This window comes from Scardinius erythrophthalmus (genome assembly GCF_964197995.2).
Source record: "Scardinius erythrophthalmus genome assembly, chromosome: 3".
Taxonomy (NCBI): Eukaryota; Metazoa; Chordata; class Actinopteri; order Cypriniformes; family Leuciscidae; genus Scardinius; species Scardinius erythrophthalmus.
The window spans coordinates 53,187,078-53,210,033 of NC_138223.1; the positions used below are offsets into that span (position 1 = coordinate 53,187,078).

The 22,956-nt window shown below is 39.3% G+C and overlaps 1 protein-coding gene across 7 annotated transcripts; it reads left to right on the top strand.

The window, feature by feature from the left end:
• Window positions 1–327: 327 nt before the first annotated feature.
• Window positions 328–19,986, top strand: LOC308687447 (polymeric immunoglobulin receptor). 7 transcript variants are annotated; one of them, XM_081360008.1, is made up of 8 exons: window positions 12,834–12,906; window positions 13,343–13,477; window positions 15,859–16,179; window positions 16,327–16,647; window positions 16,762–16,788; window positions 18,227–18,325; window positions 18,435–18,478; window positions 18,641–19,986. In XM_081360008.1, the coding sequence occupies exons 3-8, from the start codon at window positions 15,864–15,866 to the stop codon at window positions 18,782–18,784; spliced, it is 951 nt and encodes a 316-aa protein (XP_081216134.1). In that variant the 5' UTR covers window positions 12,834–12,906; window positions 13,343–13,477; window positions 15,859–15,863; the 3' UTR covers window positions 18,785–19,986. The 7 variants fall into 7 exon arrangements, with proteins under 7 accessions (XP_081216133.1, XP_081216136.1, XP_081216135.1 ...); XM_081360007.1 differs by lacking the exons at window positions 12,834–12,906; window positions 13,343–13,477; window positions 15,859–16,179; ... (3 more) ...; window positions 18,435–18,478; window positions 18,641–19,986 and adding exons at window positions 328–576; window positions 1,156–1,476; window positions 1,596–1,916; ... (2 more) ...; window positions 6,350–6,399; window positions 11,223–11,803; XM_081360010.1 differs by lacking the exons at window positions 12,834–12,906; window positions 13,343–13,477; window positions 15,859–16,179; ... (3 more) ...; window positions 18,435–18,478; window positions 18,641–19,986 and adding exons at window positions 387–576; window positions 1,109–1,476; window positions 1,596–1,916; ... (2 more) ...; window positions 6,350–6,399; window positions 11,223–11,803.
• Window positions 19,987–22,956: the final 2,970 nt, after the last annotated feature.

The following is a 22,956-nucleotide window of genomic DNA, read 5'->3' on the forward strand; positions in this document are numbered from 1 at the left end:
CAGTTTTCTGGTTTGACAATTATTTATTAGGTAACAACCAATGAAAAGTGGTGATCCTGAAAAAAAAAAAAAAAAAAAAAAAACAGACTGATTTCAAGCCACATTTGGATTCAAGCGTCAGTGTTTTTATGCTCTTCAGACTATATATATATATATATATATACTGTGCACACACACACACACACACACACACACACACATATATATATATATATATATATATATATATATATATATATATATATATATATATATATATATATATATATAAAATGTGTGCTAATTTGTTTGGCAGAAGCTTCAAATCTGCACACAAGACAAAAGAACAGAAAGATGGTCTTTGATTTAAGTGTCTGTGTGTCAGTGACAGCAGGACGTGTTTCATCACAGTGTGTTAGAAGAGTTTAGCAAGAAGGAAAAGGAAGAGGTGGAGCTGTTTGTTTTTTAATAAAAAAAAACTCTTTAATAGAGCACAAGTGTCTCTGACTGATGAACAATACAAGCGGATTATTCACGGAGTTTTATCATTCGTGATTATGAAGACCTTCCTCTTCTTCCTCATCTGCCTGATTAAAGGTCAGACATTTTTAATTACAGTATCTCAGCCTGTAACTATTTACTTAACTTTAAATCTTAACTTTAAATTTTTACTTTACTTTAAATCATAAGCATTGTCACGTGTAAGCCTGTGGAACCATATATGTGTGATTTATATGAAGTATACTGGTCTTTAGAGTGGTATGGTCCAGAGGGAGGAGTCAAGCCTATAAAACGGCTCCAGAAGCACACAGTACAGTGCAGTAGTTCTGTGGGTTATAATATGTGGTTTGAGCTTGCTGTATCCTACATGCAGATCAGATCTTTTTGGTTTAGCTGATCTTGTTGTACAAATTGTACAGTATTTTGTTTTATTCATTTTATTTTTATTGCAAAATTATTGTGGGACTTCCACAGTGTGTCAAAAAAAAAACAAAAAAACATCCTCAAAACTTATCCGGCGGTTTCCCATGTCAATTCTGGCCTCCATCCGCCAGTGCAATCTTATCAAGCATAGTGCTATTATGTGTTTTGCCTGTCTTTATTTGTGCTTTTTTTGCATTTTTGTTAGTCTGAGATTGTAAGGCTCTTAAAAGAGGAACTGGATATGATTGACAGGTCACATGGGTGATGCAGCTGACGCCGAGACTGGCATCACAGGAGGAAGTGTGATCATCAATTGTGTATATTTAACTAATAATGAGAAAACAAGACAAAGTGCAAAAAGCTTTTGCAAAGTATCTGGCAGTGAATGTACAACCATGACAGAAGTAAAGAGTGAACTATGGATCCCAGAAGAGAGATTCTCTATGATTGAGGATAAATCTCTGGGCTTGATCAGTGTGCTCATTAGAAACCTCACCGTAACCGACAGCGGGATGTACAGATGTCAAGCCGGCAGTCAAATCATTCAGACGGTGGATTTCAATGTGAAACAAGGTAAGAATTAATATTTATCATGTTACTCATTTTCTCTGTCAGGGCTTCAGGTTTAACATATTATGTTTATTCCTGAGACTTAATTTTACAGTAACAGGATTCGTTACACTTGTTTTCAGAGTTGTGTTGTGGGAGATCAAAGGAACAGACTGCTTATTTAGGAGGAACTGCTGTCATTCACTGCAAATATCCAGAAGAATATAAAGATCGTGGCAAGCAATTGTTGAAAGTGCAGAATGGATCATTAGAGTCTATTATTACTGCATTTGGAAATCTGGCTACATACGGGAGGTTTTCTCTGAATGTAAGCGAACAGGAACATGTTATCACTGTGACTATTGCTGGTGTGGGAAGAGGTGATGCCGGGGTGTATTTCTGTGGGATATACACCATCAAACTTATCACTCCCCTTCTAACAGAGATTCAGCTTCATGTTTCAGGTGAGAAACAATTAGCAACAAATTACACATTAAATGTACATGTAATGTCAATTAAACAGTGTAATTTTGATGTCTGACCTATTTTCTGTATGTGGTCGACAACGGAAAATCAAGAACAGATGCTTCAGTCCAGACTGGTGAGTTGTTTACACACATAAACACATGTCCTTCAGAATATGACAGTTTAGAAGTGGAAGTGATGTGCAGATAATGTGATGAGCTGGCTGACCAGATGCAACATCCATAGCTCTTTGAAATACTCGAGTCTGATCAGTGGTGGCTGGTCATCATCATTAGAGTTGTTCCGATTCCGATACCAGTATCGGAAATGCCGCCGATACCAATCAAAATGCTGGCATCGGTATCGGCGAGTACTTGTACCCATGTACCGATCCGATACCATTTTCTTAAACAATAACATTACCTAGTTAAGCACGCTAGCTTTGCTTAACGCGGCAAATCGGAGATCAATTCTTCTTCGCTGCTCTAAATAGTGGTTGCGTGTGGCAACGCAGGAAGTTGTGCTGTTGCCACAAGCAACCACTGTTTAGAGCAGCGAAGAAGAAATGAAAACACGCACTGGCAGTATGTCCGCTGTTTGGCAGTATTTCAGACTGGAACAACCAGCCATTAAAACGGTGACATGTCTCATATGCCATACTGTAATTTCGAGGGGTGGCACAAGAAGAAGCAACTTCAACACAAGTAACTTAATAAAGCATTTGAAGACGCGTCACCCCGCAGAACACGACGGTTACATAAACGCAAGGACAGAGAAGGATGAGCCGCGCCAGAATCAACAATCTCTGGAAGCTTCATTCAAACCAAGAGAAAAGTTTAAAAAGACAGCCAACGAGCGATACATCCAACAAAATTATCGAGTTTATTATTCTGGATGACCAGCCGCTGTTCAGTCATCGAAAACAATGGATTTCGCCGCTTAATTGAACATTTGGAGCCCCGGTACAGTTTGACAGACGCAAATACATATCTGAAACAGCGTTCCCTATTCCAGATAGTGCGTAAACACATTTCATGCAAACTAAAAGATGTGAAAACAAACAGCTTTACTACTGACAAATTAGTTGAGGTTTATTTATACTCAAGTCTCTTATTTCACTACATTGTGGCTGCACTTATTTAAAAGACTAACGTTAGATTGAGTACAAGTTACTGTTGTACTTTTTTTTCTTTTCTTTTTTTTAACCTATGTATTTGAAAAATGAAATGCCGTTCATTTAACACAATTGTTTCTGGACTTCAAGTTATAAAGAGATTATTTTTCTTATATTATTCATAGAGTTATATAACTAAATAAAACTAAAATACCTTTTTCAGTTTATAGGATTAGATGTGTGGCTGCATTTGAAGTTCTTTTTCAAATAAATAATATATTGCTGTGAAATGTATGTCAGATAATAAAAATACTCTAGTTCACTGTATGTATTTGTTCATGTTTTATTAAGGGATTAGTCTGAAGCACACCATAAAATAATTATATCAATTCATACAGGATTAGTAATTGCAGCTGTATAGATACACACCCAGGTATCGGATCAGTACTCGGTATCGGCCGATACCCTGAGTCCAGGTATCGGAATCGGTATCGGGGAGGGAAAAAGGGTATCGGAACATCTCTAATCATTATCATTATAATGGTCTGAATAATGATTAAAATGCATGCTCATTTTATAGTATTTTTAGGATGCTCTGCCTGTCTCCTCTGACGATTTACCTCTGATTTTGATTGGTCAGTGTGAGGATATTGCCCTACCAAGTCGTATTTACTACCGGGAAGCTCTGAGATAATTTTGATGAACAAGTTCCCGAGACTGAGATAAACTTTAAACATGGCGCAGAGGAGAATGACTGCTGCTGTAACTGCTATTCTTTATTAGTTTCTCCCACAACAGCTACATCGCATATATGCATAATCATTTGAAGCATTTTAAGTTTTATACACAGTGAAAATAGCATGTATAACATCCCTATTCTTTCCGACAACAGAGCACTTGAACGAGACAAGCTCATAATCACGATTTCAAAAGTGGGAAGTACACTCTAAAAAATATTTTGGTCAAAATTTAGGTTTTATGTATTTGAATTACATTCAGATGCTATGAAGGACTTTAAAAAAATTACTTTATGACATTCAGAATCACACAATTTCACCTTTGCTGAAATTCGTAATCTAATAGAATCACTGTAGAATCACAGTTCTACTATAATGAATAATAGAAAACATCTCGGTTACTATTGTAACATCGGTTATCTGAGATAATGGGAACGAGTATTGTGTCGCTAGACGCAATGGGGAAAACTCCTTTTTCTCTGAATATTGAAGCCTTTTACTCAATAACGCAGTGCTATTGCACAGCCATAACCGAAAAGAGCTCTGCTCGCACTTATTGGCTGAGCAGAGGGGAACTGCACAAACCTGGTGAAGCAGCGCATTTGCGCGAGCCAATAGGGGTGCATCCCGCCCCAAGAGAGGGGCTAAGAGAGGGCAGAACTGCGCCCGGTCAGAAGGGGGTTCAGACTGTGGCCGGAGTCTCCAGAGATGTAAATGGCTGGTCGAGCTCATTCAGAGGTCAACTCCGACTAGACTGAGAGGATTTGTGTCTGCAGCACAGGGACTTCCAAGTTATAAAATCTGGTGAAGGTGGACGGTAAAGATCAGCCGGTCGCCGCACAGATGTCGCCAATAGACACACCCCTGGACCATGCTCAGGAAGAGGCCATGCCTCTGGTGGAGTGCGCTCTTACACCGATGGGGCATTGAAGGCTCATCGAAGCGTAGGCCAAAGCGATGCCGTCTACTATCCAGCGGGACAATATCAGCTTCGTGACCGGAAGCCTTCTGAGAGCCTTTTGGTGCAGCCACCGAAGCATATATACTCTTAGGGCCCATACAGGGCAGAGTAAGTGCAGTTGGTGCTCATCTTCTGAAGGGGGAAGCGCAGACAGTGAAATAACTTGTGCTCTGAACGGAGTAGAGAGCAGCTTGGCTAAGTAGCCGTGCCTTGGCTTGAGGATGACTTTGGAGTCGTTAGGCCCAAACTCAAGTCAGGAAGCGCTGACGGAGAGCATTTGCTAATCACCCACTCGCTTGACCAATGCTACTGCTAGCAGGAGTGCGGTCTTGAGAGAAAGTGGCCTTAGTTTGGCTGACTGTAGCAGTTTGATCAGGGGCCCTTTGAACATCGATAGGTCACAAGAGGGTATGGTAAGAGGACGAGGCGGGTTGAGCCTTCTTTCTACTAGAGCTGCTGGACGCGGGACGCAACCCCTCCATGCGCAAAGTCTATGTGACGGCCATAGCAGCACACCACGCTCCTGTGACCAGACAATTTTTGGGTTGCGATCGCAGGCGCTGGCTTGGCTCGGACGACTCTGTGCTGCAGAGCTGGAGCGATTTGGCAGTAAGTGGCGCATTGCCTGCGAAGACTTCTGTGCCACCGTGAAGCGCTCAGCGAAGCCGTCTACTGTGAGGTCGAAGAGGCCAGTGGTGGAGACTGGTGAATCGAGGACAACAGCTCTGTCTGTGTCCTTGATTTCAGTCAGATTAAGCCAACCACTAGGCTGGCCATGGCTCTTTCAGTGGCCTGGGCGGTGGCCTTCGTGGCATGCAGGGCCAGGTCTTTAGCGCTGCGGAGGTCACAGTATGACCACAGTTTCCATCTAGCAAGACGCAGAATGAAACAAAATATCAGATGCTGTGCAACGAGATCGGTCCGCTGGTTAATTCAGTTATGCTGTCCCATCGAGTCGCATGTCTTTTTTGATGCACATCGAGGAATTTATTTGCTAAAAGTGTTTCCATCTTATACAGTTTATATGCATTTATTTTAATCGGATACAAAATATATCCTCTTCAATTGAGTGCAAATGTTTTTTTATGCATATTTGTAGAATTTATGTGCATCTTGGCGTTTCCATCCAGTGTTTTTTTATGTAATATCCCAAAATGTGCACACAACAAGATGGATGGAATCATATACTGAAAATTTGAACAGGAAGTGACAATTCTGACAAGCTGTTGTCATAGTAACATGAATTTCAGTAATCTTCATATGCCTCTTATTATTCAGTTTCTATTCTGGATTTTTTGGATATTCTCTTTCTTTTTACTGTTTTCCAGACAGTGTTTCCCTCTTGTGTTTTCCAGGTTCATTTTTGATTATCGTCACTGCAGAGACTTTAGTTTTACTCCTGATAGCAGTTCCACTGATTATAGTGGCTGTGCGGAAGAAAAAGACTAAAGGTAATATTTTACACTAAACACAGTCCTTCTCTCTGATGTTTTGCATTTTGAACATACAACACTGAAGATAACCTTAAAATTGGGTTTGGGATGATTTTATCTGGAATAAATTATAGAGAGTTTTGAAGCAGTAATCTGAGTAAGACTGTAATGTTGATCTATTGCTCAGGTCTGCCGTCGTCCACCACTGTAGTGTTTTATCCAGTGATTTATGAACAGGTGAGTCAGTCGTCCTCCACTGTAGTGTTTAATCCAGTGATTTATGAACAGGTGAGTCAGTCGTCCTCCACTGTAGTGTTTAATCCAGTGATTTATGAACAGGTGAGTCAGTCGTCCTCCACTGTAGTGTTTAATCCAGTGATTTATGAACAGGTGAGTCAGTCGTCCTCCACTGTAGTGTTTAATCCAGTGATTTATGAACAGGTGAGTCAGTCGTCCTCCACTGTAGTGTTTTATCCAGTGATTTATGAACAGGTGAGTCAGTCGTCCTCCACTGTAGTGTTTAATCCAGTGATTTATGAACAGGTGAGTCAGTCGTCCTCCACTGTAGTGTTTAATCCAGTGATTTATGAACAGGTGAGTCAGTCGTCCTCCACTGTAGTGTTTAATCCAGTGATTTATGAACAGGTGAGTCAGTCGTCCACCACTGTAGTGTTTAATCCAGTGATTTATGAACAAGTGAGTCAGTCGTCCTCCACTGTAGTGTTTAATCCAGTAATTTATGAACAGGTGAGTCAGTCGTCCTCAACTGTAGTGTTTAATCCAGTGATTTATGAACAGGTGAGTCAGTCGTCCTCCACTGTAGTGTTTAATCCAGTGATTTATGAACAGGTGAGTCAGTCGTCCTCCACTGTAGTGTTTAATCCAGTGATTTATGAACAGGTGAGTCAGTCGTCCTCCACTGTAGTGCTTAATCCAGTGATTTATGAACAGGTGAGTCAGTCGTCCTCCACTGTAGTGTTTAATCCAGTGATTTATGAACAGGTGAGTCAGTCGTCCTCCACTGTAGTGTTTAATCCAGTGATTTATGAACAGGTGAGTCAGTCGTCCTCCACTGTAGTGTTTAATCCAGTGATTTATGAACAGGTGAGTCAGTCGTCCTCCACTGTAGTGTTTAATCCAGTGATTTATGAACAAGTGAGTCAGTCGTCCTCCACTGTAGTGTTTAATCCAGTGATTTATGAACAGGTGAGTCAGTCGTCCTCCACTGTAGTGTTTAATCCAGTGATTTATGAACAGGTGAGTCAGTCGTCCTCCACTGTAGTGTTTAATCCAGTGATTTATGAACAGGTGAGTCAGTCGTCCTCCACTGTAGTGTTTTATCCAGTGATTTATGAACAGGTGAGTCAGTCGTCCTCCACTGTAGTGTTTAATCCAGTGATTTATGAACAGGTGAGTCAGTCGTCCTCCACTGTAGTGTTTAATCCAGTGATTTATGAACAGGTGAGTCAGTCGTCCACCACTGTAGTGTTTAATCCAGTGATTTATGAACAAGTGAGTCAGTCGTCCTCCACTGTAGTGTTTAATCCAGTGATTTATGAACAGGTGAGTCAGTCGTCCTCCACTGTAGTGTTTAATCCAGTGATATATGAACAGGTGAGTCAGTCGTCCTCCACTGTAGTGTTTAATCCAGTGATTTATGAACAGGTGAGTCAGTCGTCCTCCACTGTAGTGTTTAATCCAGTGATTTATGAACAGGTGAGTCAGTCGTCCACCACTGTAGTGTTTAATCCAGTGATTTATGAACAGGTGAGTCAGTCGTCCTCCACTGTAGTGTTTAATCCAGTGATTTATGAACAGGTGAGTCAGTCGTCCTCCACTGTAGTGTTTAATCCAGTGATTTATGAACAGGTGAGTCAGTCGTCCTCCACTGTAGTGTTTAATCCAGTGATTTATGAACAGGTGAGTCAGTCGTCCTCCACTGTAGTGTTTAATCCAGTGATTTATGAACAAGTGAGTCAGTCGTCCTCCACTGTAGTGTTTAATCCAGTGATTTATGAACAGGTGAGTCAGTCGTCCTCCACTGTAGTGTTTAATCCAGTGATTTATGAACAGGTGAGTCAGTCGTCCTCCACTGTAGTGTTTAATCCAGTGATTTATGAACAGGTGAGTCAGTCGTCCTCCACTGTAGTGTTTTATCCAGTGATTTATGAACAGGTGAGTCAGTCGTCCTCCACTGTAGTGTTTAATCCAGTGATTTATGAACAGGTGAGTCAGTCGTCCTCCACTGTAGTGTTTAATCCAGTGATTTATGAACAGGTGAGTCAGTCGTCCTCCACTGTAGTGTTTAATCCAGTGATTTATGAACAGGTGAGTCAGTCGTCCTCCACTGTAGTGTTTAATCCAGTGATTTATGAACAGGTGAGTCAGTCGTCCTCCACTGTAGTGTTTTATCCAGTGATTTATGAACAGGTGAGTCAGTCGTCCTCCACTGTAGTGTTTAATCCAGTGATTTATGAACAGGTGAGTCAGTCGTCCTCCACTGTAGTGTTTAATCCAGTAATTTATGAACAGGTGAGTCAGTCGTCCTCAACTGTAGTGTTTAATCCAGTGATTTATGAACAGGTGAGTCAGTCGTCCACCACTGTAGTGTTTAATCCAGTGATTTATGAACAAGTGAGTCAGTCGTCCTCCACTGTAGTGTTTAATCCAGTAATTTATGAACAGGTGAGTCAGTCGTCCTCAACTGTAGTGTTTAATCCAGTGATTTATGAACAGGTGAGTCAGTCGTCCTCAACTGTAGTGTTTAATCCAGTGATTTATGAACAGGTGAGTCAGTCGTCCTCCACTGTAGTGTTTAATCCAGTGATTTATGAACAGGTGAGTCAGTCGTCCTCCACTGTAGTGCTTAATCCAGTGATTTATGAACAGGTGAGTCAGTCGTCCTCCACTGTAGTGTTTAATCCAGTGATTTATGAACAGGTGAGTCAGTCGTCCTCCACTGTAGTGTTTAATCCAGTGATTTATGAACAGGTGAGTCAGTCGTCCTCCACTGTAGTGTTTAATCCAGTGATTTATGAACAGGTGAGTCAGTCGTCCTCCACTGTAGTGTTTAATCCAGTGATTTATGAACAAGTGAGTCAGTCGTCCTCCACTGTAGTGTTTAATCCAGTGATTTATGAACAGGTGAGTCAGTCGTCCTCCACTGTAGTGTTTAATCCAGTGATTTATGAACAGGTGAGTCAGTCGTCCTCCACTGTAGTGTTTAATCCAGTGATTTATGAACAGGTGAGTCAGTCGTCCTCCACTGTAGTGTTTTATCCAGTGATTTATGAACAGGTGAGTCAGTCGTCCTCCACTGTAGTGTTTAATCCAGTGATTTATGAACAGGTGAGTCAGTCGTCCTCCACTGTAGTGTTTAATCCAGTGATTTATGAACAGGTGAGTCAGTCGTCCACCACTGTAGTGTTTAATCCAGTGATTTATGAACAAGTGAGTCAGTCGTCCTCCACTGTAGTGTTTAATCCAGTGATTTATGAACAGGTGAGTCAGTCGTCCTCCACTGTAGTGTTTAATCCAGTGATATATGAACAGGTGAGTCAGTCGTCCTCCACTGTAGTGTTTAATCCAGTGATTTATGAACAGGTGAGTCAGTCGTCCTCCACTGTAGTGTTTAATCCAGTGATTTATGAACAGGTGAGTCAGTCGTCCACCACTGTAGTGTTTAATCCAGTGATTTATGAACAGGTGAGTCAGTCGTCCTCCACTGTAGTGTTTAATCCAGTGATTTATGAACAGGTGAGTCAGTCGTCCTCCACTGTAGTGTTTAATCCAGTGATTTATGAACAGGTGAGTCAGTCGTCCTCCACTGTAGTGTTTAATCCAGTGATTTATGAACAGGTGAGTCAGTCGTCCACCACTGTAGTGTTTAATCCAGTGATTTATGAACAGGTGAGTCAGTCGTCCACCACTGTAGTGTTTAATCCAGTGATTTATGAACAGGTGAGTCAGTCGTCCTCCACTGTAGTGTTTAATCCAGTGATTTATGAACAAGGGAGTCAGTCGTCCTCCACTGTAGTGTTTAATCCAGTGATTTATGAACAGGTGAGTCAGTCGTCCACCACTGTAGTGTTTAATCCAGTGATTTATGAACAAGTGAGTCAGTCGTCCTCCACTGTAGTGTTTAATCCAGTGATTTATGAACAGGTGAGTCAGTCGTCCTCCACTGTAGTGTTTAATCCAGTGATTTATGAACAGGTGAGTCAGTCGTCCTCCACTGTAGTGTTTAATCCAGTGATTTATGAACAGGTGAGTCAGTCGTCCTCCACTGTAGTGTTTAATCCAGTGATTTATGAACAGGTGAGTCAGTCGTCCACCACTGTAGTGTTTAATCCAGTGATTTATGAACAGGTGAGTCAGTCGTCCTCCACTGTAGTGTTTAATCCAGTGATTTATGAACAGGTGAGTCAGTCGTCCTCCACTGTAGTGTTTAATCCAGTGATTTATGAACAGGTGAGTCAGTCGTCCTCCACTGTAGTGTTTAATCCAGTGATTTATGAACAGGTGAGTCAGTCGTCCTCCACTGTAGTGTTTAATCCAGTGATTTATGAACAGGTGAGTCAGTCGTCCTCCACTGTAGTGTTTAATCCAGTGATTTATGAACAGGTGAGTCAGTCGTCCTCCACTGTAGTGTTTAATCCAGTGATTTATGAACAGGTGAGTCAGTCGTCCTCCACTGTAGTGTTTAATCCAGTGATTTATGAACAGGTGAGTCAGTTGTCCTCCACTGTAGTGTTTAATCCAGTGATTTATGAACAGGTGAGTCAGTCGTCCTCCACTGTAGTGTTTTATCCAGTGATTTATGAACAGGTGAGTCAGTCGTCCTCCACTGTAGTGTTTAATCCAGTGATTTATGAACAGGTGAGTCAGCACAAACTATTTGAGGATTTTTATTTCTTGCTCGACTCTGTAATGATATTGAATCTCCAGCAGCTGGTGTGTGAATGATCATAATTGTGTGTTAAACTTTGTGAACCTGAAAAACAGATTAAGATCTTTGAGGGGTCTGTTAACTAATTAACTAAAGTTTCCTGTGATTATAGATCAAAGACACTGGACATCTTTGTAATCCAGAGGACAAGGACACAGAAACAACAGTGGTTTACAGCTGTGTTTCCTCAACCAACACCACAACACAAATGACTTCATTTTAACTAATAAACCTATTATTTAATAAACGTTCATAAGCATATTAAGAGCCATGAGCCATCCTTCTCATAATTTTCATTGTTTTACTGAAAATGAGACCTCACCAATCTCGTTTTGTTTTTTCTATTCACAAGACTGGATTCATCTTCATGACTTGATTATTTGTTATTTTTGTATTGTGATTATCAATACTTCAGCAGTGTTATATTTGGTCTTGATATGTTTACAGCTGACATACTGAACTATGGATCAGAAATATATTAAATCTATTCATTTTTAAAGCTAAATGTTTCATGAGATACTTATATTCTGTAGTTTAATGGACATATTAGATGTTATACTGGATTGCAAGTGAAGCATACATTGTAAAAAAATGTCCTGAAAATTAACGTTAAAATATTGGTAAAAAAGTTGCCAATAATTCACTGTTAATCTTAAAGTTCTTTACAGTGTGTAAAAATAAATGCACTAACTTAAAACTCGAGTCAACTCATTTCATTTGTACAAACGGACTGCATTAAATCACTCAGCTGCCAATTAATTTAACTGCCATTGTGTCATGACAACTCTCGGGAGATTGGTATGCTAATAGAGGCATGGTAATGGATATGGTGATGTTAATGTATTTGGTCTTGGGGGAATAGATCTGCTACGCTGCTGCTGCTGCACATGTAACATACATGAATTAACCCCCGAACAAAGCAACACAAACAAAAACACAAACAGATAATTTACAGGTTGTACACCCAATACCAATAAAGCTGTTGTGCAACAGCTGGAAAGAAGACTATTGCTATACAATGTAAAGCAAAGTTTCACCCTACACAGTTGCACAGGGTAATGAAGGAAACAGACAATATAAGTACATGTGCTGTCGAGTTAGAAAACAAGCACGGCATCAGCAATGACAATGATGACATTGACAGGAAGGGATAGAAACAAAAATCCCCAAAACAAGCAGATCTATCACCAAGACATAGCCTACTGTTTTTTTTTTCTTCTTAATGGGATCGCATGTTTTACTATCTATGTGTGCCTTGGCAGCCTTGCCGACCAGCTTAGCACTAGAAAAGCAGTTCTCTTGATCAATATAATGCTGCAAGCTGATAGATAGATAGATAGATAGATAGATAGATAGATAGATAGATAGATAGATAGATAGATAGATAGATAGATAGATAGATAGATAGATAGATAGATAGATAGATAGATAGAACTGAAATCCTTTCAGCAAGCAAGCCTATAGACTGAAGCCCCACCTACAGGGCATACCAAAACAGGAACAAACTAAAAAGTTTGTAACAATCAAATTAAATAATATAAAACCCCAACACAACCAGACTTAAACTTCCAAACAGCTAGTACAACAACCATTAACAGGAAAATAGTTTAACAACAAATTAAATGTTCCTAAATTCTCCCCCTCTGACATCACGCTAAAATGGTAGCTTCCACAGGAAGTGATGTGACTGTTGCTTTAAAAAGCACTTTAACCTAGATGTAATGGGTTTGGTTATACAGAGTGTGAACCAGTAAGACTGCAATAAGGTTTGTGGAAAATGTGCAGAAAAATAAAGGGTAATTATCACATTAATAATGACAAACTTATGAAAATAATGATGAATTTTAAGAGAATAAACTATAATGAGTTGAAAAGTATAACAATATGTAGCAGTAACAAACTTTAGACCAAATAAACAAAAACTCCATAACACCTTCCTGATGTGTACACAGATGTTAGTTGTTTGCCGGCAATGCACAGTACAAGTGATAGGGTTGCAAGTTTGTAAGTCTAAGTTTCTAAAGAGAACAGGTTAACCTGTGACACCATTGTTGAGATTCATGTGTTGATTTTATATATATATATATATATATATATATATATATATATATATATATATATATATCTGTGTGTTTCTAAATGACACTGTTGCTCTTTTTTTTTCTTCTGTATGATGTTGACTTATATGCATTTGAAAGGAGGCATTAATCATCTCTATTATGTTTATTGAAGAGCCGCATGGAACAACAATGCTGTCTTCATCTTGTTTACATAAGGAACCCCATTATTCGCTTGTCTCTGTAACTTTAGCAGTCCGTACTCCTCGATTCCCCCTAGTGGGCTGGATAGAACATCACAACTAAAGAGGTAATTTACAATACCCTGATAGATGTGTTTAAAAAAAATCCTTCATTATAAATAATTGCTGTTGGAATTTGCTGCTGCTGGAGTGTGTGTATGTGTGGCAAAGGTGGCTTGCAAAAACACAGTTAAAGCAGCAAGAGAAAAAAAAACTGATGTTAAAGGTGCTCTAAGTGATGTTGGGTGACGTCACTTCTTGTTGACGTTCAAAGTATTGTCAAACAAAATAGAGGCTAGCTCGACCCTCCCTCCTCCTCATCCCGTCTCCTCCCCCTCCCTTCTGTGCTTCCTGAAACAGTCATGAACACCAGGCTGGATTTGCCCGCCAGAAACAGAGCCACCTGAATGTGGGTGGAGTACTCGCCACCTTTCGAAGGCTTTTCCAATGTAAATTTGTGACTTTGGCGTTCCTTCTCCTTTTCTCTCTACTTTACTAATTGTTCATCAGAACGTCGTCTCTTTGGTCGTGTGTCAGCCATATTAAAATTCTCAAGAATATACATTTTTATCATTAGTCGTTGTCATTGTCTAGGACATCTCTCCTCTAGCTAACTTCCCTCTTCATGCTTCTCTCTCCTCCACTCCCCACAACCCCCTTCATGTGCATGCGCACTGATTTTCTGAGCAATATTTTGTCATATTGCTCATTCTCCGCCCACGACCACTGACGCACTGTCCCGTATTAGCATTTTCTAGTATTAGCATATTTCCGCCCTCAGCCTTTTGTATACTGTCCACCAAGGCAGCACTTTACGTGTCTTGTGTAGACATGGAAGAGTTGAGCAGTTTCTCATTATCATTTAAAGAGACATGCACCGAAATGAGTCGCTGATAATAAAAAAAGACACACCCACGTATTTTAACAGTAATAAACTGTTAGTTTAAAACAAAAACAAAAAGTTATATACACTGTTGCCAGTAGTTTTACTGTAAAATTTATTTTTTTGGGTCACCATTGTGCAGAACACTGTGTGTGCTTTCAAAGAGGCTTTCAAACCTGCACATAAGACAAAAGAACAGAAAGATGGTCTTTGGTTTAAAGGAGAACTCAGCAACTCTAGCGAACTCTAGTCACTTCTTCGCTGATTTTCCCTTTTGTTGTCGCATGTTTTCCCCACGAGCTCCCCCTACAGCTGTGGGGGGGGGGCGTATATGTCACAACACGGTCGTAAAAAACTCACTTGCGGCGGCCTCCTCCCCCTCTCTACCGCTGCTCATGTGCGTTTGTTTTGATCGGAGCAAGCCAACTGAATCGTGTGGAGCTTTGTCTACCGAGGTGGGTAATCTGGTAATACATCATACATGCGTGTGTGTTTATGTTGAATTGCCGTAAAGCGATTCGTGTTTCGCGCTCGTTCTCGCTTCTCACGAGACTTCCAATTTCTATTTTGCCGGGACGGTAGTCCCCAAGTTGCAAGGTTGGTTTTCCGCCTGGGAACGCTGGGGGGAGCGGGGAAAGTCACCAATATCACCAGAACAGGTTGTCTAACCATCCAAATGATTTCTAGACAGTTTTATTAAGTTAAAAAAGTTACCAAGTTCTCCTTTAAGTGTCTGTGTGTGTCAGTGACAGCAGGACGTGTTTCATCACAGTGAGTCAGAAGAATTTAGCAAGAAGGAAAAGGAAGAGGTGGAGCTGTTTGTTTTATAAAAAACTCTTTAAGAGCACAAGATAAAAATACAAAATCAGACGCAACGGAATAACTCACAGTGTCTCTGTTTGATGAACAATACAAGCAGATTCACAGTTTTATCATTCGTGATTATGAAGACCTACCTCTACTTCCTCTTCTTCCTCATCTGCCTGATTAAAGGTCAGACGTTTTTAATTACAGTATCTCAGCCTGTAACTATTTACTCACCTGATATTAAATCATGAGTATTGTCACGTGTAAGCCTGTGACTACGCATGGACTGAGCACACACACACACACACACACACACACACACACACACACACAAACACACACACACACACACACATGCACGTACACCGATGGTCTGTCATGTTTACACAGATCTGTGTAGCGTTTCAGTCTATTGTGTATTGTGCATTTGCTATCCCGGAGTGTTGTGGTGTATTATGACTTGACTTGACTTATTATGTCCTATAGCTGATCTTGTTGAAATATTGTACAGTTTTTTTTTTTATTTTTTTATTTCACTTTTATTGCACATTTATTGTGGGACTTCCACCGTGTGGCACAAATAAATCATCCTCAAAACTTATCCAGCAGTTTCCTAGCGGTCACTTCTGACCTCCATCTGGCAATCTTATCAAGCATTGTGTTATTATGTGTTTTGCCTGATTTTATTTGTGCATTTTTACATTTTTGTTAGTCTGAGATTGTAAGGCTCTTAAAAGAGGAACTGATTATGATTGACAGGTCACATGGGTGATGCAGCTGATGCCGTGACTGGCATCACAGGAGGAAGTGTGATCATCAATTGTGTATATTTAACTAATAATGAGAAAACAAGAAAAAGTGCAAAAAGCTTCTGCAAAGTGTCTGGCAGTGAATGTACAACCATGACAGAAGTAAAGAGTGATTTATGGATCCCAGAAGAGAGATTCTCTATGATTGAGGATAAATCTCTGGGCTTTATTAGTGTGCTCATTAGAAACCTCACCGTAACCGACAGCGGGACGTACAGATGTCAAGCCGGCAGTCAAATCATTCAGACGGTGGATTTCAGTGTGAAACAAGGTAAGAATTAATATTTATTTACCATGTTACTTATTTCCTCTGTCAGGGCTTCAGGTTTAACATCTTATGTTTGTTCCTGAGACTTAATTTTAAAGTAACAGGATTTGTTACACTTTTTTTTTTTTATTAAAATTCTCTTGTTTTCAGAGTCGTGTTGTGGGAGATCAGAGGAACAGACTGCTTATTTAGGAGGAACTGCTGTCATTCACTGCAAATATCCAGAAGAATATAAAGATCGTGGCAAGCAATTGTACAAAGTGCAGAATGGATCACTAGAGTCTATTATTACTGCATTTGGAAGTTCGTTCACCAATGGGAGCTATTCTCTGAATGTAAACGAACAGGAACATGTTTTCACTGTGACTATTGCTGATGTGGGAAGACATGATGCCGGGGTGTATTTCTGTGGGATATACACCATCAAACTTATCACTCCCCTTCTAACAGAGATTCAGCTTCATGTTTCAGGTGAGAAACAATTAGCAACAATTTACACAATAAATGTACACATAATGTCAGTTAAACAATGTAATTTTAATGCCTAACCTATCGTCTGTATGTGGGCGACAACTGAAAATCAAGAACAAACAGATGCTTCAGTCCAGATTGGTGAGTTCTTTAACATAAATATACACCTCAGAATATCACAGAATAATTCTGCATTTGGATTAATGACAGTTTAGAACAGCAAAGTGCAAGTGATTTGCTGATAAAGTGCTTTACCATTTTTGAGTATTTCATTAGGAGTCTAAGCCTGCCTCCTCTGATTTTGATTGGTCAGTGCGAGGATATTTTTCTAACATTCAACCCAAGCAAACACACCCCTCTCTTCATTGCTCCGCCTCCGTATGTTCACTAACAAGGACGCTAAACAGTAAACACTGCATTCTCTAGCAGTCGTCAGCCTGCACAACTCTCACTAGCTGGCCTCTGTACACACGCAATGCAAGTGTGGATGTCTATTTATCATAGTAGAAGCGCAACAAAATAATGCTTCACTGAACGAATGACAAGAAAGCACAAAAAATGTACATACATACACAAGAGTAAATACAAACAAGGGTTGGTTTTTAGTTACCAACAGCACAGCAACTCCAGACACACTCTCTGACACTCAAACCCAGTGTTACTCTTGGAGCGATTCAAAGCAACCTCTGTTTTCAGGCCTTCCCGCTTAACTCTCTCCAGCGCTGGAAAGCTTCCCCGACAGCAACATTGTGTCGGCTAAGATCTGGCCCACATCTGGTACACGTGGTTTCCACACGTACTGGATGTGGGCCGGAACAGGGCCGACACAATGTTGCTGTCTGGGTTTTCTAATGTTAACGAGGGCCCTAAAGCTGTTTTCTTATCATATCCCTTCATTTTCCAGTGATATTTTTATGAACTTTTCTCTTTTGTAATGTCTCTCAGCCATCTCTCTTTCTACAGTCTTTCTTCAAATCTCCCTCTTGCTCACTCTCTCTCCTCCACCGTCATACGCCCCCTAATGCTGATTGGCTACACACGTTTGTTGTTGTGTCTGGTTGTGTCGGTCTGACCAACTTTCAAGCAGCGTTTTTCAAATATCGCTTACCCCACCTATACTGTGCTATCTGAATTATCGTAAACACGAGCTTCCTAGTCGGAAATTGGACATGAATGCCCTACCAAGTCGAATTTACTACTAGAAAAACTGTATAGTTGATTTTGATACCCGAGTTCCCGAGCTGGGCGTGAGATCAACTTTAAACATGGCACAGAGGAGAACGACTGCTGCTCTGAATGATATTCTTTATTAGTTTCTCCCACAACAGCTACATCGCCTTGTCTTACGTCACTGAAGTAGTGCATATTTACATAACTGAATAATCATTTGAAGTGTATATAATGTTTTATGCACATCGGAAATAGCATGTACTGTATGGCATCCTTATTTATTCCGTCAACACAGCACTTGAGCACGGCAAGCTCATAATCATGACTGAAGTTGGAAGTGGGAACTTTCCGATAGCATGTAAAGGCAGCATCAAATCTCAGTTTTTACTGTCGTGTGTGTGTTTTTCAGATCTCTACATCATCAGTACGGTGTGTTCGTGTTTGATTCTGTTGTTAGCTGTAGGACTGAGTTTGGTGTTGTTCAAGTGCAGATGGAAAAAGACAGAAGGTACAAACACAAATGCTCTGGTTTTATGAACTGAAACCAAATGTGATGCTGAAATGCTTCAACTTCTGAATGTTCACTGTCATGTTTTAATAATTTGGTCCATCCACAGCTTCAGTCTCATCGGATCCGAGGAACACAAGAGACGGCGATGAGGTAATGTTTCATTCTTCATACAGTCTTTCTCTGTTTGCATTATTTCTGCTACAGGTATGCATTATTGCCAAAACAATGTAGAACCATGATTGTGTACAAGTGCAAAAGTAATTTAAAAAAAATTACATATGTTATAAAATATAATTAATATTTCCTTTTCAGGAAATCAGTTCTGCTTATTATGAAGCGATTCAGGACTCTGCTCAGGTGTCTATTGGTTTAAACACAGTTTACGCCACGACAAATTTACCCACAAGCCCCTCTCACGGTGATTTCTACACACTGGCTCAAAACACTGAATCCTGAAGACACCCATCATAATCTCTCCATTCTTTCCTCATTAATTTGACTCATGTATGCAGTTTGATATGTTGTATTTTTCCAATTATTTGGGATTTTTTAACCATCCTTTTTGTTTTATTCACCAATCGTCTGCTACAGTCATATAAACTCTGTTGGCATAAAAGTCTATATATGAATGATGTGATTCAAATTAATCAATTTAAGACCAAATGTGGGCTTAATTGCCTTTAAAGAGCACAGCTCTTTATTTAAAGTAATGATTCATTTTGAAACCTAAAGTTTTATTTCTGACAATCACTACGTGAATAGAAAGTATGCAAATTGACACAACAAGGGTCAAAAGTAGGGCTGGGCGATATATCGCGCGATATTGTTATGCGCATCTCATCAGTAAAGCCGGTTCCCTTGATTACTAGTAAATCACCATCACCTGCTTTCAGATGGAGCGGTGTTAAATTAACACTCCCGGGGCTGTGAGTGTATATGAGTCCACACTCAAGAGTGTAAAGTGTTAAAATAAGAGTGTTAAATTAACACTCAAGACTGTTAAAGGTAATGAGATAATTAAGTGATTAATTTAGTGATGATTGAACATTATCGAAGACACCTGATGTTAGCAAGCAGAATCACTGAAGAAGAAAATCACAAATTGTAAGTTACCATTATTGTGATGGGTGTTTGCTTTAGTTGGACTCTAGACCATTACATGTTTACTTTAATTTATACTGTTGTTTGTCTGCTGTTATTGATTTATATCAGTTAAATGAACAAAGTAAAGTGTGATCTGATAGTATTGGTTATGTTTTGACATAATCATGCTGTGATCTGGAAAAGAAATTTATTGAGATAGTTTGGTTTGATTTGTTAGCTGCAGTTTTGTGATTCTTCAGCTTACGATTATCAGTATTTTACTTGTAATTCACAAATATTTAATAAACATTGTCCTGATCAAAAGACTTTCAAATGAATTTATTTAGAAACACAGACATCAATAATCAGCCTGTGAATCTCAACAATGGTGACAATAATAAAGCATGTTGCAGTGGCTGCCACCAATCACAACTCATTAATGGCTCCCAGCATGCATTGCGGTATGATTAAATTATGATCAGAATTGTCTATGTAATTTACTTTTCCTAATTGAATATTCTGCTCGTCACCATTGTTGAGATACATTGACTGAATCTTGACGTCTGTGTGTGCCTAAAAAAAAAAAAAAATTACAACAACTTTTAAGAAATCTTTTATATTATATTAAAAATTCTGGGCATTTATGCAGATTCACAGTAATGCTGAAACCAACTACATACATCGAAGTCAGAAAGAAGGATCTTAATGAGTTTAATGATCAAGTTCAAATGATGAATGTCATAATATAACCAACACCATCAAGTCACTTTTTTTTCTTTGCTCATCTGGTAGTTATAACTCAGATACAACAGCCAAACAAAGTCTAAACTAAACATATAAGGCTCAAGAGACCAACTAAAGCAAACACCCATCACCACAATGGTAACTTACAATTTGTGATTTTCTCCTTCTGTGATTCTGCTTGTTAACATCAGGTGTCTTCAATAATAGTCAATCATCACTAAATTAATCACTTAATTATCTCATTAACTTAAACACTCTTGAGTGTGGACTCATACACTCCCAGGAGTGTTAATTTAACACTGGATGTTTCGCTGTGTACAAAGAGCCGTAGTTAACTGACAAGCTGAGCCATATCGCATTAAATATCGCTGGCGATACGTCCGCGATATTAATGCGATATGGCTCAGCTTGTCAGTTAATTACGGCTCTTTGTAGTAAATGCCGCTCCATCTGAAAGCAGGTGATGGCGATTTACTACTAATCAAGGAACCGACTTTACTGACGAGATGCGCATAACAATATCGCGCGATATATCGCCCAGCCCTAGAAGGGCAATATTTGACACAAGAGTCATATTTGCCAGAACGACAGAATTAATAAATATACATTTTTGGTAGTACAATGTTAAAATATTTAATTGAATATTTTTTATAGAAGTAATATTTTATTGAAAATGCTCGTCCTCTCATTATGGACACTAATGTCATTATTAGATCATACTGACACAAAGTGGTCGAATATTCAGGTTAAACCAGTACAATACTTTTGAATGGTGAACATTGTCTCTAGTTATGATGATCAGTGTCGGTGAACTGATGAAAAATAGTTATTCTTATTCTGACATGTTTATGTTTTCTAAACTGCCCTAAATCTCTTTGAAGATCTATACATTTGTTGGTGTCTGCTAATTGCTAAATGAATAAATGTAAGTGTTGGACTGAACTTATTCAAGAAAGGTGTCAATAGAGGGAGCTGCAGACACTTTATTTCATAGAGAGGAGGAGCAAATTTGTGTGTGTGTGTGTGTGTGCGTGTGTGTGTGTGTGTGTGTGTGAGAGAGAGAGAGAGAGAGAGAGAGAGAGAGAGAGAGAGAGAGAGAGAGAGAGAGAGAGAGAGAGAGAAACCTTTATTTACAAAATCTCTTCACAATTAGTTATTTGTTTAAACTTACAAAATTAAAAAATAATAATAATAATAATCATCACAATTGTACACAAAACATCACAACTACACAATTTCAAATCAAAAGTAGCAAGATCACACATAGCTTTGTTAAATCTAAAATCAATCAAAATTATTTCTCTAAGTAAAGACTTAAAAACAACAATAACATCATCATCGCTTTTTGGTTCTTTTTCCTTTTATTTTGATCTTTCTACTCATGTAGATCACCATTTTAGCCTGCCCAAGAATAAAATTTAACAACTGAAGCATTACACGCTTTCACAACAAGCCAAAAATAAAGGTTTCTGGACAAAAACACTCATTAAAATTATTACACCATTCTTTCACCATTACAAACAAAGGTTTAAGTCTGAGGCATTGCATAAAAGCATGAAACAGTCTCTTTTTGAGAACAAAACGGACAACCTGAAAGAATTATCTTCAGTATTCACTAGCTGTGTCCCAAAGTGAAGGCTGCGTCCTTCGAAGGCCGTATTTGAAGGCCGGATGGCCGTATTTGAAGGCCGATTGCGTCACCGCGGCGCGACGAAGGACGTCCCAATTGAAAGGCTGCATCCTTGGAAGGTCGCATTTGAAGGCCGATTGCGTCACGCGGCTCGATGAAGGCTGTCCCAATTCAATTCTCCATCCTCCGAAGGCCGCATTCGAAGGCCGGTTGCGTCATCGCGCCGCGACGAAGGCTTCCCTGATTCAAAAGCGACGCCAAATGCACCCTTCGTTTCCCCGTGAAAAGAAGGATACATAAATGGACACTTAGCGGCCTATTCTACCCCATAAGTCATTGCGCGCCGTTGACAACAGCATTTATTTATTTATTTTTAAAGGCGGCCGAGACTAGAGATCGGTGGTGGACAGCAAATTCACATTTAAATGTAAGTATTATGTTTTCATTTACTCAAATAGCTAGTGAAACCAGAGTTAAAGTTTCTTATAAACTTCTTCTTAACTCCTTCGTCACCATTGCGTGGCTACATTTATCAGGTAGTTTTAGGCAAAACTTGTGGTAATAACATTATTAGTTTAACGATATTTGTAATATTTGCACTTGTGTATTATAAGAAATATCACTCGCCCAATAAAGCCCAAAAGTCAAGTCAAGTCAAGTCAAGTCAAGTTTATTTATGTAGCGCTTTTCACAACATAGGTTGTATCAAAGCAGCTTCACAGTAATAAATTAAAACAATACATCAATGTTTGTTTCTAGTGGAACGTCCACGTTTGGTAATGCTGATCAATAGTATCGTTGATTGATTAATTCAATTAAATATCCCTAAAACAATAAGAAAAGCAGTAACGTTAGATAAGGCAATGGGGTTTCACTTTTATGTGTTTTTGTAGTGCTGTCATGCAAGCTATGTGATTTTAACCAAATTTTAGTATATAGAAATATGATTTCTTAAGTATTTTGTATGCATGTCTTGATGTGTCATATTTTGCAGTGTTAACAATGCATTTAAGATTGCTCCTCTGTGTACAAAAAGTACCCTTTTCTGCTTTTTTAGAACAATTCAGGAAAAAATGGGTCTATATAAATATATATAAAAAGAAAAGTAATAGAACATCTTTGCTGAAATATATTGTCCTGTTGTTGTTAACAAGCCATGGTTCATTTGCTC

Bases quoted from the DNA above. Each gene is read 5' to 3' on its own strand.
- LOC308687447 (XM_081360004.1), top strand. From the start codon at position 15,195: ATGAACAATACAAGCAGATTCACAGTTTTATCATTCGTGATTATGAAG. The intron at 16,180-16,326 runs GTAAGAATTAAT...TCTTGTTTTCAG, and splicing joins GGATTTCAGTGTGAAACAAG to AGTCGTGTTGTGGGAGATCA. The intron at 16,648-16,761 runs GTGAGAAACAAT...CTGAAAATCAAG, and splicing joins GATTCAGCTTCATGTTTCAG to AACAAACAGATGCTTCAGTC.